This window comes from Oncorhynchus masou, chromosome 15 (genome assembly GCF_036934945.1).
Source record: "Oncorhynchus masou masou isolate Uvic2021 chromosome 15, UVic_Omas_1.1, whole genome shotgun sequence".
In the NCBI taxonomy this organism is placed as follows: domain Eukaryota; kingdom Metazoa; phylum Chordata; class Actinopteri; order Salmoniformes; family Salmonidae; genus Oncorhynchus; species Oncorhynchus masou.
The window spans coordinates 50,596,578-50,612,499 of record NC_088226.1 but is presented as its reverse complement, the minus strand read 5'-3'; the positions used below and the strand labels follow the sequence as shown (position 1 = coordinate 50,612,499).

Sequence of the window (15,922 nt, the reverse complement as noted above, 5' to 3'; positions counted from 1 at the left end):
TGTTGCTACCATGATTTGCTGTCATGTGTTGCTGCCATACTATGTTGTTGTCTTAGGTCTCTCTTTATGTAGTGTTGTCTCTTGTCCTCATGTGTGTTTGTCCTATATATTTTTATTTAATTTATTTTTAATCCCAGTCCCGATCCCCGCAGGAGTCCTTTTGCCTTTTGGTAGGTCATTGTAAACAAGAATTTGTTCTTAACTGACTTGTCTAGTTAAATAAAGGTTAAATAAATAAATAAATAAATGTTAGACAAACGCTTAGTATTTCTGCCAAGTTACATAGTCAGTCAGTGTCCCCTGCTGGCCAATGCACCATACTGCATTCTTAGGTGCAGGTGGAGCTGTCAAAGTTAGTTATCTTTTTATTTTATTTTTTAGAATGGTTCAAACAAGAGAAAGACATTTGTTTCAGTTCTCACATTGCAGAGTTTCCTGCGTGTGGAGATTGTATTATGTACATTTGTGAGATCAAATGTAGTGTCGTATTAGATTTGTGCGGGCTTTTTACCTTCTGACTGCTGTCTGGGTCTAGTGAAGTTACACACGAAACGTACTCCTGCATGGCCTGCTCTGCACTCATGTCCTCAAGCTGCTTCCATGCTGTCCTGGAGCAAAACATAACAAAAACATTCAGCAGATAGTTTCTCTCCCTCCCAAAAGCATTAGAGAGAACAGGACCATACAGTAGGTGAGTTTCAGTTTGGAACAAGAATAAAAATGTAATGTAAATTGAAATCTCAAAACAGGACCACTCACCACTTACTCCAGGGCATAGTCTGATTCACCCATGCACATTTATGCCAGGAATTGAATAAACACGTAATATCAGCATAATGATTAACAAATTCCAAACATACCATTTTCTTTGACCTTCAAAATCGAAAAACCCAGGCTTTGCTGTATTGCACTTTCCAACCTTGACCTGTGAACATATGAAATACAGTTGACGCAGGAATGGATTAAATAGCCTAACCATCTGTTTGACAGCTCTCAGCAGAATCATCACTATCAATTCAATGGCAAACAACAGATTGACATCGATTATACACCTGTTTGCAATTTGTGTACAAACCTGTGGTAAAACTCCCATCCCACCACAAGTCAACAAAATAGCGTAACAATGATATTATTATGGATGCAAGGGCATGATGAACAACATTTGGTGGCACCAATAGCGAGAACATAACAGACGTGAATGTTGACTGAATATTTATTATGCCATTTGCTAGCTACACTACGTGACTAAAAGTATGCGGACACCTGTTTGTTATACATCTCATTCTAAAATCATGGGCATTAATATGGAGTTGGTCCCCTCTTTGCTGCTATAACAGCCTCCAATCTTCTGGCAAGGCTTTCCACTCGATGTTTGAACATTGCTGCAGGGACTTGCTTCCATCCAGACACAAGAGCATTAGTGAGGTCGGGCATTGATGTTGGGTGATTAGGCCCGGCTCGGAGTTGGTGTTCCAATTCATCCTAAAGGTGTTCGATGGGGTTGAGGTCAGGGCTCTGTGCAGGGCAGTCAAGTTCTTCCACAACAATCTCAACAAACCACTTCTGTATGGACCTCGCTTTGTGCACGGGGACATTGTCATGCTGAAACAGGAAAGAGCCTTCCCCAAACTGCTCCAAGCACAGAATCATCTAGAATGTAATTGTATGCTGTAGCGTTAACATTTCCCTTCACTGGATCTAAGGGGCCTAGCCCGAACCATGAAAATCAGCCCCAGACCATTATTCCTCCTCCACATAGCTTTAGTTGGCACAATGCACTGAGGCAGGTAGCGCTCTCCCAGTAACCGCCAAACCCTGATTCGTCCATCGGACTGCCAGATGGCGAAGTGTGATTCATCACTCCAGAGAATGCGTTTCCGCTGCTCCAGTCCAATGGTGGCAAGCGTTACCACTCCAGCTAACGCTTGACACTGCACATGGTGATCTTTGGCGTGTGTGCGGCTGCTCGGCCATGGAGACCTATTTCTTGAAGCTCCCCACTAACAGTTCTTGTGCTGACATTTGCTTCCAGAAAAAGTTTGGAAATCGGTAGTGAGTGTTGCAACTGAGGACAGACCATTTTTATGCGCTACGCACTTCAGGCCTCCGAGCTCCCATTCAGTGAGCTTGAGTGGAATACCACTTTGCGGCTGAGCCGTTGTTGCTCCTAGACGTTTCCACTTCACAATAACAACACTTACAGTTGACCGTGGCAGCTCTAGCAGGGCAGACAATTTACGAACTGACTTGTTGGAATGGTGGCATCCTATGACGGTGCCACGTTGAAAGTCACTGAGCTCTTCAGTAAGGCCATTCTACGGCCAATGTTTGTCTATAGAGATTGCATGGCTGTGTGATCGATTTTATATAAAATGTCAGCAAAAGTTGGGGTTGAAATAGCCAAATCCAACCATTTGAAGAGGTCTCCACATACAGTATATATAGAAAAGTATCTAAATAACAAATGGGACCATTGGGATGTACTGCTATCTGATAGTCACCTGTTTATACCTAGCATACAGGTACAACAGTTGTTCCCTGCTGGCCGTCTGAAGTAGATCTCGAAGACGGTCTGCTGCTGCCTCAAATTCGTGTTCCAATTCCTCCCCTTCCAGTCGATGACCAGGGTCACCTGCACCACAGTCGAATTTCCCTAATCCTAGATCTGAATCGGAGTCCGATCCTCCGCCGAGAGGATCTCCTGTATCAGGCCGAGCTGGGTCGGTACCTGAGCCTGTGGCAGAATCAGGGGAAGACGATGGCGAGCGTGAAGCCATTGTCGAAAATAAAGACGGTTAAATAAAATATGTGACAACCTTATATTGTCGCTTTCAGTAGTTTATACAGGCTATGATTTAATCCGTTATCGCTGAGACGGACTTCTTTGCACTTTGCACGAATGGTCCGTCTGTGGTACACCCCACTAAAAGCCTCGGGTAGAACTTAGACTAGGAACAAAGATTTTGACGTAAAATCAGGACAGAAATCCATGCTTCTAGTGGTACAGACAGGTACTGTCTATGACAAGTACAGAGTACTGTAAAAAAAAAAAAAATCACTAAAATAACCGTGGTGTACTAAATATGTGGATACTATTTTAGTATCATAAAAAGCCCTGATAAAGGCCTGTACCAAGCCGGAAAGCATTGGCGTTCCTTAGTCCTTTAACTTCTGTTGTTATATATATTCTACCGAAATGCCAATATAGGAAAAGCACATTGGTTGTAAAAGTCAGTCACATGATACATTTTTGTAAAATCGATATAATATATTTTTCGTTTAGCCTATAATGCTCACCATCATTTGTTTTTCTGCCCCAAAACTGTAGCATCATATGTCGAGAAAGTGACCACGAACGGCGCCAGGCTACCCAATATAAATGATTCTAGCCTACTTGTTGCTCTGACAAAAGTAGCTTTATTATCATTATCTGGTTAAATGAAACAGAAAAGACTGAATCAAAAATAACAAAACTGCACTTTCAAAATATGTTCAGTAGCCTGCCATATTTGCAAATGTTGTCCAGCAGGTGGGAGTATTTACAATATGTTGATCTGTATTGCAGGTGGCAACAATAACCCGCACGCACCAACACCGGTGTTGTGCCGAAAATCTCCCCCTGCCAGAATCCCCCCCCCCCCCCCCCCCGCTTCTAACGTCCTTAATTTTGTGGCAAGAGTCAAATACTTCATGTGGCACACATCAGAGTCAAATACTTTATATAGAACAAACTTCACGTCAGGTAGGCAGCCGAAATGAATAATGAATGTATGTGTGTTATATTAAACATAGATGGAGTAAAATGTTGGCAAGCAATAAACATTTCAGAACAACTATGGCTGAATTATTATCCTTACACTTTCAAAAATACAAGTCGAATAAGACATGGGAGAGATGACACATTTTGGCAAAGTGATTTATTTATAGACTCATAAAAATCAGTAGCGGATTTAGGTACGGGCGACACGGGCATCTTGCCAGGGGCGGCACCGGGCGCTGAAGGGGGGGAATCGCCATACAAGCTAGAGCCGCCACATACACTTGAAACAAATAGCCAAACCGAAAACTGCAGACAAATATGCTTTCTGCTACTAAGATAAGTGAAATGTAGGCTAAACTGACGAAGGAGTGAAGAGCAGATATCTCAACTTGCAAGCAAGTCGCAGCAATGAAGAATGCGAGGGGGTGGGGGGAGGGGTGGGGGATTCTGGCAGGGGGAGATTTTCGGCACAACACCAGTCTCAATTTGTAATCAGCATGATGGAATGGAACTCCAAGAGTGTGGAAAGCTGTCATCAAGGCAAAGAGTGGCAACTTTGAAGAATCTAAAGTCTATAATATATGTTGATTTGTTTAACACTTTTTGGGCTACTACATGATGCCATATGTGTTATTTCGTAGTTTCAATGTCTTCACTATTATTCTACAATGCATAAAATATTAAAAATAAAGAAAAACCCTTGAATGAGTAGGTGTGTCCAAACTTTTGACTGGTACTGTATACATATTTTTTCTCTCATTATACGATAGGCTATGGAATTTGATTACATACATTTGAGTAGCCAATTCATGTGATTATCTGGCCTTGTAAAAGTTGGGGAGCATATTTCCAGAAAGTCTTCAACAGATGATATCACACCTCCAATGCACGCAGAACATAGGCTGTAGCCTACATGTGGATAGCTTTTTCTACAAAAAAATCTACCAATAATTTTCTATATTTTAATAGCCTAGTAAAGACAAAGGAAGCGCAGTACAGTACAGTCGTCAGATCACAGACATTAAAACCATCTTCAGATAGGATACACATCGCGCCCGCTGTCACTGCGGAGTGACGCAACCACGTTGTTGGCTGAATGCGATGGCGGACTGCTATGTCCCCAGACCTTACCAGAGATCGAAGGGAGAAAGTCATTGAATTTGCACCGGAACCGTTATATCGTAATCAAACCACCTGTTATAGGGCGGGAGGATTCTTTTCTGCCATCCCTCTTAAGAATAGTATGGGACAGAGTTAATTTGGAGTACGTTATTTTGGACAAGACAGAGTGCGCTAGTGCAGGCTGCCGCATGCGAGCCAGCAAGTTGACAGATATAACAAAACTCGAGTCAACAGGGGACAGTCCTAAAAGGAATTACGGAGGTTGAAGATATAGCTGCTACAACAAAATGAAATTCGCGGAGCACCTTTCGTCTCATATTACTCCGGAATGGAGGAAACAGTACCTTCAATATGAGGTAATTTCACACGATTGTGTTTAGAAGTAATGCTTTCTGATTTAAAGTGAGAAAAGTCCCTCGAATCCATAGTTTAATTAATACCTACTGAATTAATAGCATCATATGGTCTTGTCATTAGTCTTGGTACATTTTATTAATCTTGATTTGTGTTTTTGTTACAGCTGTCACTTTCACTTTTAGCCTACTTCTTGAATTGTGTAACAAAAGATTACTTGGATAGGCTACTCGATAAGGATAGTCTACAGTTTATGGTTGGCTATTGCGTAAGCTCTAACTTTCCTTTTGATAAACCGTGCTGTCTTAGTCATTTTTTGTTTGTTTTTAATTTAGTGTTGTTTTGTCATTTTAGGTCATGATTTTATACATCCTAGTTATCTTTGTGCAACCATTCCTGAAGCTGTCACTTTAATTGTAGCCTTTTGTTCATAGATAACATACTTGCTATTCATAGACCCTAAGCATTTATTCATTTTGTTAATTGTTATTTTATTTAGGTTAGTGATGATATTTACGGGATACATTATTATCGTTCTCTATATTTGTTGATGTTGACATATATCTGTCACCTGCTCAGGTCGCCATCGCGTGCGCTACATTACATTGGAACGCTGAACAATTAGGATAGTATTTATGTGGCTTAGTCCGTTATTGTTTTCCAGTGTTGGAAACCAGACCTAAAATATTTTTTTAAATATTATTTTAAAACATACAACTATATATATATATATATATATATATATATATATATATATATAAATGATTATGCATAGGATATTCTCTGCTAATGGGTAGAATCACAATACAATGTTTTCATTATAATTCATAAAATGTTACTGTCCTGAAACATTTTGCCTTGTGACAACAACACATTTGATTGAATAACGCTATTCTGTAAGTTATTTAGTTAATTTCAATTTTTGTAAATTTGATATTATGCCTTGCTTTGTTTGACAAGCATTAATTGAATGGACCAAAATCACAAAGTTTAAAACTGGCTATGTTTGGTTGTATCTATGGTTTGGAGAGATCAGAGTAAGGGTACATCAAGGGCAAGGTCTTTGTTGGGATATGTATGAGCATTTTCAGGGTCACACCCCACATCTTCTTGGTTCACATTAAGAGTCTGAGTGAGGACGGGCTCTGAGACGGGCTCTGAGACGGGCTCTGAGACGGGCTCTGAGACGGGCTCTGAGACGGGCTCTGACACGGGCTCTGAGACGGGCTCTGACACGGGCTCTGAGACGGGCTCTGAGACGGGCTCTGAGACGGGCTCTGAGACGGGCCCTGAGACGGGCCCTGAGACGGGCTCTGAGACGGGCTCTGAGACGGGCTCTGAGACGGGCTCTGACAAGGCTTGCCCCATTCCATTTTGTTCTATGAATTATAGACAAAGATGCTGATGTGAGCCTCTGGAAGAGTCTGAGTCTGCATTCCAGTATCAAACCTGCATGCCTCACTATGTGGCCATATACCATACTATAAAAAAGATATGTTTATATACATCTTATAAATACCTTTATTGATCTACCTAACTCGTTAAGCAGGTATAGGAAGCACTATGCGTTCACTTGGACGTGGTGAAGGTGAAACACATATGGCCATATTAGTCTTTGTCTATACTTGCAGCCTGACGCATGTAGTACGGGGACCAATACATGGCCATATCAGCCATTTTACACCTCAGTCAGCTCTGAGATGGATGACCTGAGATGGATGATGGATTCTCTGGCATAGATTGGCATACCATCAATTTCTATGCCATCTATAAATAATCAGTATTACTAACTAAATCACTTTGCTTAGTGAAGTAGTGGTTGATGAGTGGACTTCGTCCCTTTTCTCTGAGTGTGAGGGATGTATTGTTTGGTCTTGCATTAATTAGGCTTGTGCGCTGGATTGATGGGGAACTGGTCAGAAATATTTGGAAATATAGCACTTTACATTAGGTTAAGAGCCTCTGAATCTTAATTTTATCCCCTGGAAATATTAAGGGAATAAGGTTATGGGCAATTTGAGGGTAATGGAATTGCGCTGAGACTTAGATTTTTCACTTCATGTAGGCAAAAAACAAACAAAAAAACCACACATGTACAAGGACTACTTTTAACAATTTACAAAAACACATTCACTGGAAGAACTGTGCAGATGCAAAGTTTGGTAACAGAATTTCGGTAAAATCTCCCTCAATTTTTTTATATGTGACCACATTAAAAAAAATAAAAAATAAAAAATAAAAATGGATGTCTGTGGACGTTGAAATCAAGGCCAGGGTGGACTGACCAAATGTGAACTACTTTTCAACATCCATGGACGTCCGGTGCCGGTGCTCAGTGGGTGAGGATGCTGGTTACAGTAAATGACCAGAGAGGGGGCTCATGGGTAGGGTTCAGTAAGAGTCGGGACAGGTGACATTAACTAGAGAGAAAATACAGAAAAGCAGAGTGAGAGAGGGATAGGGAGAGAGGGAGGGGTTGTCCAGACTGTTTTCACACTTGCTTTGACCACCAGACGACAGAAAGAGAAAGAAAATGGTAATGAGTTGAACATAACAGTATTCCGTTGGAAGAGAGGATTGTAGCAGTTGACCCATCTGTGGTTTGTGACTACTATGATTTCCCATTGTATCCAATTCAATTGCACAAATTCTGTTAAAGATTATTTTGGAAATTTCGTTAACAATTTGGTAACAACATTTCAAGTTTGAATCAGTTAATAATTCATAAATCAAATAGGTATCAGTAAAAACACTGACGAACTGGTAGGTCTAGATTGACTTATTACTTCTGTGAACTTTCATTATCCTCCCTCTTCATGAGGGAGAGAAATTGGAAATATGATGAATTTCATGACACAGGGCAATGTTCCTTAAATTACGCAAGGAACATCATTTATCCAAACTAAATATAAGTGTTGATATTAGTTGTCAGGGGTCTTTACTTCAACATAATTATGTTTTGATGTATTTCTAATACCTTTTAAGACTTTTCCTGCTAGGTGTTTTTTAAGACCCCCTTTCCATCTGCTTGACCACAAATCAAAGCCTTTGCTTAATCCTAGTATTTAGGATAGAAAATGGTTGAAAATATTATAAATGCCTTAATTTCCCAATAATACTCTTAGCTTTCATTTGACACCAGATTTGACATGCTTCTATGAACTTCACGTTGGAGCTCATGGTCCTTTTACATATACATGTCTGTTTATTGCCAAAACAGAGGAGAGATCACTCTGTCCTTGAGATGTTTCTTGAACAAGGCTTTGTGGAGGAAACATCAGCAACAACATGTCTCCCTGTTATCCCCACCGTTTAGTTTGGTCTTTCAAGTCTTTTTACGATCCATCAATGACCTTACTCTTTCTTTTATTTTTTCCAATGCAACATTGTTTGGATTCTTCTAAATGCCTTTTGGCTACAACAGGACAGCTGGGTAGGCTGCTTGGGAGAAAAGATGCATCTAATCACCAAAACGCTTGCATGTGAATTGAGGAATTGACAAGGTGATGAAATGATAAAGTAATGAAGTCTGCTCATCCTATGAGACTGTCCTTTTTAAACACCTGTTTAGCGTTGAGGTCTGCTGCTGCTCATTAGGAAAGCAGAGCTCATTCCTGTGTGTTATGCTGGCATTATAAACAGAGTAATCTCACTCTTCCAGATAATATGAAAACAAACAACATTAAACTGCTCCCTTTGTCATTTGTCCTTTTTGTTGTATCTTGTGGACATTTTCCTTTTGGCTCGTGCAGTTGGTACATGGTCTTGGTTCTTGGTTCCATCTAGGCTGGCCCTTGGTCTGGTTCCTGGTCTGTTCTGTGTGAGCGTGGTAAAGCAACAGAAGCCGTAACATGAGCAAGGTGGAGAGGGTAATGTGGCAGCGTGGGTGGGCGACAGAGGGAAGCCTCTTGTGCTTTTACCTCTGCAATCGAATCACTTGCGTGGGTTTATATGTTCAGGAGAATGCTTGTGTAAGCGAAGTTCCTATTCCTATTCCTATTCCTAAGGGACATAAAATTATTATCATAAGCAGGTACACATGTTAATTACATGCAGTGGTTTCTGTGTGGGGCTCATTTCCCACTCCAGCCTCTCTGTGCAGTGTTTTCACTGTCAGGTAGGCCCATATGCAGGTTTTTGAGCGCTGCCAGTGGCACACATTGCAAGATGACTCGCTGCATAAACTGGAGAATGTGAACCATAAACACAAATGATTGGTTCATATAAACGTTTTCACTATTCCAACCACTTACATTCACAAAATATGCATGGTTAAAATGAGAACAGAAATCATTGCACATGACATGATGAATATGATCATGCTAGCCTATAGCCAACACAAAACGACACACTTCTGGTGTAATGTATGCATCTTACTTAGACAACAGAGATGGCATGGCGAGCTTCCCACACCTCATCCTCTATCCCCTACTGAGAAGGCATCTGGTCTCGGTCAGTCCTGCACTCAGAGATCCACTCAGTTAAAGTGATGATGAGAATCATTGGAGGTTCAGATCTCAGACCACCCAGCACCTGCAGTATTGTAGTTGATATAGTTATTTTTTACTACTGTACATCTCAACAGAAGACGATCAGCCCAATGAGGTGTGGGGAGACCTGCAGGTTGATCTCTGTAAGCTGGTGTACTAAGCTACAGTCGGGGGCCATGCAAAAAAGAGCCGCCCTGCCCTGTCCCCTTTACCATCGGTGCTATTGCCATGGCAATATGCCTACATCTTGATAAATGCGTCCCCTCTGTCTCTTCCAACTATTAGTTTGGATGGTAAACCCTGCTACATGAACCACAGGTGGTCTCCTGCAAAAAATGTCAACAACAAATGAAGTGTTCGATATGAGCATAGAGTAATATCTGACTACAGTGTTGGTGTTCAGGTTGGAAAATGAGCAAACAGAGTTTCTAAGTAGGTTCCTCCCACATAGGAGGATTAATTATCATCCTTTCCTCTCATATGTCCACGTTATCCAAACATCAGATAAACTGTTCTAGAGAATGGGGGAATGGAACATAAACTACACATATGGTTGTCAAGAAGATATTTTGTTCTTCACTATGCGTCATTATTTAAATTATTCTTTGTCACATCTAAGCTTTGAATCCAAAAAAATATTGGTTGTTCACTGTTGCACAAGACACAAAGTTCACCATGCGGGTACGTGTCTATCCCACTGTGTCTATCCCACTGTGTCTATCCCACTGTGTCTATCCCACTGTGTCTATCCCACTGTGTCTATCTCACTGTGTCTATCTCACTGTGTCTATCCCACTGTGTCTATCCCACTGTGTCTATCCCACTGTGTCTATCCCACTGTGTCTATCCCATTGTGTCTATCCCACTGTGTCTATCCCACTGTGTCTATCCCACTGTGTCTATCCCATTGTGTCTATCCCACTGTGTCTATCCCACTGTGTCTATCCCATTGTGTCTATCCCACTGTGTCTATCCCACTGTGTCTATCCCATTGTGTCTATCCCACTGTGTCTATCCCACTGTGTCTATCCCATTGTGTCTATCCCACTGTGTCTATCCCATTGTGTCTATCCCACTGTGTCTATCCCACTGTGTCTATCCCACTGTGTCTATCCCACTGTGCCTATCCCACTGTGTCTATCCCACTGTGTCTATCCCATTGTGTCTATCCCACTGTGTCTATCCCACTGTGTCTATCCCACTGTGTCTATCCCACTGTGTCTATCCCACTGTGTCTATCCCACTGTGTCTATCCCATTGTGTCTATCCCACTGTGTCTATCCCACTGTGTCTATCCCATTGTGTCTATCCCACTGTGTCTATCCCACTGTGTCTATCCCACTGAAGGCACAAGCAAAATTCTTCTGACTGGACGTCCAAGAAACATGTTCACAGTTACTTCTATTTCTTCTTACCAGGCAGTTTTTATGTTAGAGCATTTCACTTGTTTCAAGCTTTTTTGTCCTTAATTATCGTAATAAGATAATATAAGTTGTTACTGAGATTGTATTACTGGTTCTGAGTAACGTAATGCTCGAAACTAGAATGACCAGAATTATAAAGCGGTTTGTTCTACACTGACAAGTACAAAACTGCTTTGTCAAAGTCACAATTTCTTATTTCAAGCATCTTATCCTTTTCATCTCTTCACATATTAAGAACAGATAATGACCAAATGGAATTCACTGTTTTATTGTCAATCTTACACACAGCACAGCAATCATTTTGGGGCAGCAGGTAGTCTAGTGGTTAGAGTGTTGTACTAGTAACCGAAGTTTGCAAGATCGAATCCCCGAGCTGACAAGGTAAAAATATGTCGTTCTGACCCTGAATAGGGCAGTTAACCCACTGTTCCTAGGCCTTCATTGAAAATAAGAATTTGTTCTTAACTGACTTGCCTAGTTAAAAAAGGAAAATAAATAGACACAGAACAAAGACACTGTTCATATCTGGGGAACACACTATGAGTCATTTCAACTGTTGTACAATTCTATTTCATCCCCAAGATGGTATTTGACTTGTACATACGTTTGTCTCTTGTTGCTAATTGTGTAATAAGAGTTAAATCAACCAGCTTTTCAGCATCCACTAACTCAGTGACCTGTGCAAAGTGTGGGACCTCAACTTGATAAGCCACAGCGTTTCTATCAAAGCTTATCATTTGAAGTGGTTGATATTCCAAACAATAAAGCCTAGAATCAACAAGATCCAGTCCAAATTCTGGCATATTCCCATTCAGTACTTTGGCAAAGATCATGGACTTCTGAGTTATGTATTTACTACAGTTGATTTGGTTTACTTCATTGAAACCTAGGAAGTCCCTCAATTTTCCACGTAAATATTGTTGATCTTTAACCTCTGATACAGGTCCCATCTACCTTTCATTTGAAAAAAATTGGGTGCATTGAACTGTCAACATTTTGGCAGCTTTCATATATTTGGTTCTGATTAATCAAAGACTTGCAAATATTTTTAAAATTGAGCTTGGAAGCCCATTGTTTAAAGAAACAATGTTTAGACTCAAACCGCATACACATACAGTGCCTTGCGAAAGTATTCGGCCCCCTTGAACTTTGCGACCTTTTGCCACATTTCAGGCTTCAAACATAAAGATATAAAACTGTATTTTTTTGTGAAGAATCAACAACAAGTGGGACACAATCATGAAGTGGAACGACATTTATTGGATATTTCAAACTTTTTTAACAAATCAAAAACTGAAAAATTGGGCGTGCAAAGGATCCTAGTGGATTACAGATCTCTATTTAATTTGTGTACGGAACCAATGCATTTGGTTTCTCTGAAAATAAGGAATGTGATTTTAGAAGAGCACCTTCAACAATGTCATGAGAAAACTTTCCCTGCACATCTGTGGTCCCTCTTCAACCATAGACAAAATCCTTGGGTGTGATAAGAACTGTGAGAACTGATAAGAACTAGCCTCTATCTCTGTTTCATTTGAGAGAAGTGAAATGTGACAGGGAAATGGTGTCCATCAGACATCATGGTTAAATGGTTAATTACAACGGCATTGATGTCCTATAACTCCGCCTGGAATCATTATCTTCACACATCTTGCCGATTGTTGCCGAAGGATGGTTATTTTTCCCTGTAGACATTATGTACTGAGTTTGGAAATTTCAGATATACTTTCAATATATTACTTCGTTTTCTGGTCTTCTTTCTTCATTTGTGTTAAGTAATTGACTTATCATACTATTCATGACAATGGCTATGTAAGTGGATTACTTGAATTTATCAATCAATAATATCTCGTTCAATACGTCAACCCCACTAATTATTGTAATCATTTACTCATATGAAAAGGTGTTGATTGATTGGATTAAATATCAGCAGGTCATTGCTTGTACAGTAGAGAAACTGATGAGTGATTATCCCTCTGTTTGTTCCTTTTCCAGGCGTTCAAGAGTATGTTGTATGCAGCCCAGGACCAGGCCCCATCCATAGAAGGTAAGTCAACTCCTGGTCCACGGACAGACTGAGCTCGTCCCGCACCCGTACTGACACCCCGAAATAACAGGCCCTGCTAAAAATAGAGGAAATTCCAGTGATCATCCAGCCACCCCTCACACGACCCAGCAGCCACTGGGTGCAGTGACTTCCCCACCACTGTGCAGTGCTGAGATAAGGCCTTTGGCTATAATTAATATACAACGTCAGGCTGCTAGCGAGGCGTGACAGGGACCAGCGTAATGGTTTGTTTTTAGATGCAGAGTGATGGGAGGTAAGAGTTATTCAGTTGCAGTGCAGTTAGTCACTGGATGACCACACTCAGGGTCCTCTTATAGAAGTCCTCTAACTACAATGGTCGCATAATACATGCTCAACATCCAACAACAATATTTAGATGAATGCCTGAGTTGTCATGCTAGAATTGATTTACATGACAGAATGCATATCCTACTTACATCATACAAAGAAGTGCTGCTCTGTGTGGAAGACTGCGTGAGGACTCTCCCCAGACGTGATGGTTGAACGGTCTGGCACTGATCTGTGAAAAGTGTCTAGTTCTTTTACACTGGGGAGCTGCATCTCTCTGAAGGTCTACTTCCAGGAGACTGGGCCGACGGGCCGGGCCTTTCTGTTAAGGTGTGAGAGAGACATTATTTCCAGTCAGTGGCTCTGTGTGTGTGTGTGTGTGTGTGTGTGTGTGTGTGTGTGTGTGTGTGTGTGTGTGTGTGTGTGTGTGTGTGTGTGTGTGTGTGTGTGTGTGTGTGTGTGTGTGTGTGTGTGTGTGTGTGTGTGTGTGTGTGTGTGTGTGTGTGTGTGTGTGTGAGAGAGAGAGAGAGTGGTGTGTCCAAGCCTCCTCTGGTCTGACTTTGATGTTCCCAAAACCAAAGTTCCAGTGGAATAGGAAAGAGGAAGTTTGCAGGTGCGGTTGACAGGCTAGGAGATGAACATGGCTGGAATGAGCATGCAGGAAAAAGAAGCAGAACTGAGAATTTGCTCAATGCTGCCCGGGACCCACTCTTACTGTGTCCAGGTTGACAAGTTGAAGGTATGGTCGGTTTCCGCTATACGACTCCAAAAGAAGACTCCCTCACCACTCATGAAGCATGGAATAATCTGACAAAGACCACACTGTCAGCCTGTGTTTATATTCTCTAGTACAGTAGTCTCTAGTCGCATCATGGTGAGAGGAGAAAAGCCTAGCGAACAGCCTTTGACAGTATGATTAATCAGCCAAACTTTCACCTCATATTTCAACCAATGATGGCATGTGAAGCCTAAATGACAGAGTTGTCTGTGTGTCTAGTTTGGTGATAACATATGAGCTGTCTCCTTTAAACATTCTCCTGGGGGTTTGAGGTTGGTCTTATCCTCAAGATGGCTGATGAATCACATCCTGTCTGCCCTTGTCAGAGCTGCCATATGTAGGTCACTCCTGAAGCCACCATGGAGAGTAAAATAATGGAAAAACAGAGAAATAGGAGAAGGAATACATGGGACCAGCTACTGTACTGGAACACACATTGAAGGTTGTTGAATTGTTAGATAGTAATGCACTGTTGGAGCTAGGAACACCAGCATTTCGATACACCCGCTGTAATATCTGCTAAATGTGTATGTGAGCAGTACAATATATTTTTTATATTATTATTTAATTTCTTTACCCCCTTTTTCCCCCCAATTTCGTGATATTCAATTGGTAGTTACAGTCTTGTCCCATCGCTGCAACACCCGTACGGACTCGGGAGAGGCGAAGGACGAGAGCCGTGCGTCTTCCAAAACACGACCCCGCCACGCCGCACTGCTTCTGGACACACTGCTCGCTTAACCTGGAAGCCAGCTGTACCAATGTGTCGGAGGAAACATGGTGACCATGTCAGTGTGCATGTGCCTGGCCCACCACAGAAGTCGCTAGAGCACAATGGGACAAGGACAACCCGGACGGCCAAACCCTCTCCTAACCCGGACGACGCTGGGCCAATTGTGCGCCGCCTCATGGGTCTCCCGGTCGCGGCCAGCTGCGACACAGCCTGGGATTAAACCTCGAACTGATCTGTGGTGACGCAGATAGCACTGTGATGCAGTGCCTTAGACTGCTGCACCACTTGGAAGGCCCTGTGACCAATACAGTTTGATTTGATTTGATTTTGAACCCCTGTACTTCAGCGCCAGACACTTTAATTTTCATATGAGGAACGAGATTAACAGGCTTCCCGTGAAATACACGCTTAGCACAGAACGTCTCGTCACACAGACCCTGTTTCAAATCTGATTGAGTTAAAAAAAAGGGATGATTTTATTAAATCACCCCTCAATGAAAGAGTAATTACGGGAATGTGATTTCTGAGATGTTTTTCTCTCTCTCGACTGCGAGGCCTGCCGTGTCTGAGTCAGGTTTGGTATTCTGTGAGAGTACTGGTGCCTCCGGGAGACAATTTACTGGGTTATTACCGCTCCCTCTAGCTGACCTGCTACCTGATACAGTTATAGTAGAGATTCAACACGAAGGAATACAGCACTTCAAAGCCTCTGTAAGGGCCTTCTCTTCATCCAGGCTTCTATCAGATACCCCAGAAGTGCATGTTACTCAATGTCTTGGGGTGCAGCACAATGGGTTGTGTGTCCACTGTTCTCAACACCGTAGGCTTTCCTGTGGTCATGCTGAGGGCATTGTTTGGATGGTTTGGATGTGAGAGCCATTTTTAGAAAGATATGAATGATACAA

At 41.7% G+C, this 15,922-nt stretch overlaps 2 protein-coding genes across 2 annotated transcripts in view; one reads left to right on the top strand and one right to left on the bottom strand.

Moving 5' to 3' along the window:
- LOC135556399 (acyl-CoA-binding domain-containing protein 6) overlaps positions 1–2,919 on the bottom strand; it is a 37,561-nt gene extending 34,642 nt beyond the window's left edge. Inside the window, exons 1-3 of the mRNA XM_064989584.1 lie at positions 2,502–2,919; positions 861–925; positions 512–608 (exon numbers count right to left, since the gene is read on the bottom strand). Coding sequence (XP_064845656.1) covers positions 512–608; positions 861–925; positions 2,502–2,777 — 438 coding nt within the window. The 5' untranslated portion in view covers positions 2,778–2,919. The remainder of the gene's footprint in view (positions 1–511; positions 609–860; positions 926–2,501) is intronic.
- Positions 2,920–4,847: 1,928 nt separating this feature from the next.
- The window catches only part of LOC135556398 (xenotropic and polytropic retrovirus receptor 1 homolog), a 105,279-nt gene continuing 94,204 nt past the window's right edge, over positions 4,848–15,922 (top strand). The window contains exons 1-2 of the mRNA XM_064989583.1: positions 4,848–5,238; positions 13,146–13,197. Of these exons, the coding sequence (XP_064845655.1) occupies positions 5,170–5,238; positions 13,146–13,197 (121 nt within the window). The 5' untranslated portion in view covers positions 4,848–5,169. The remainder of the gene's footprint in view (positions 5,239–13,145; positions 13,198–15,922) is intronic.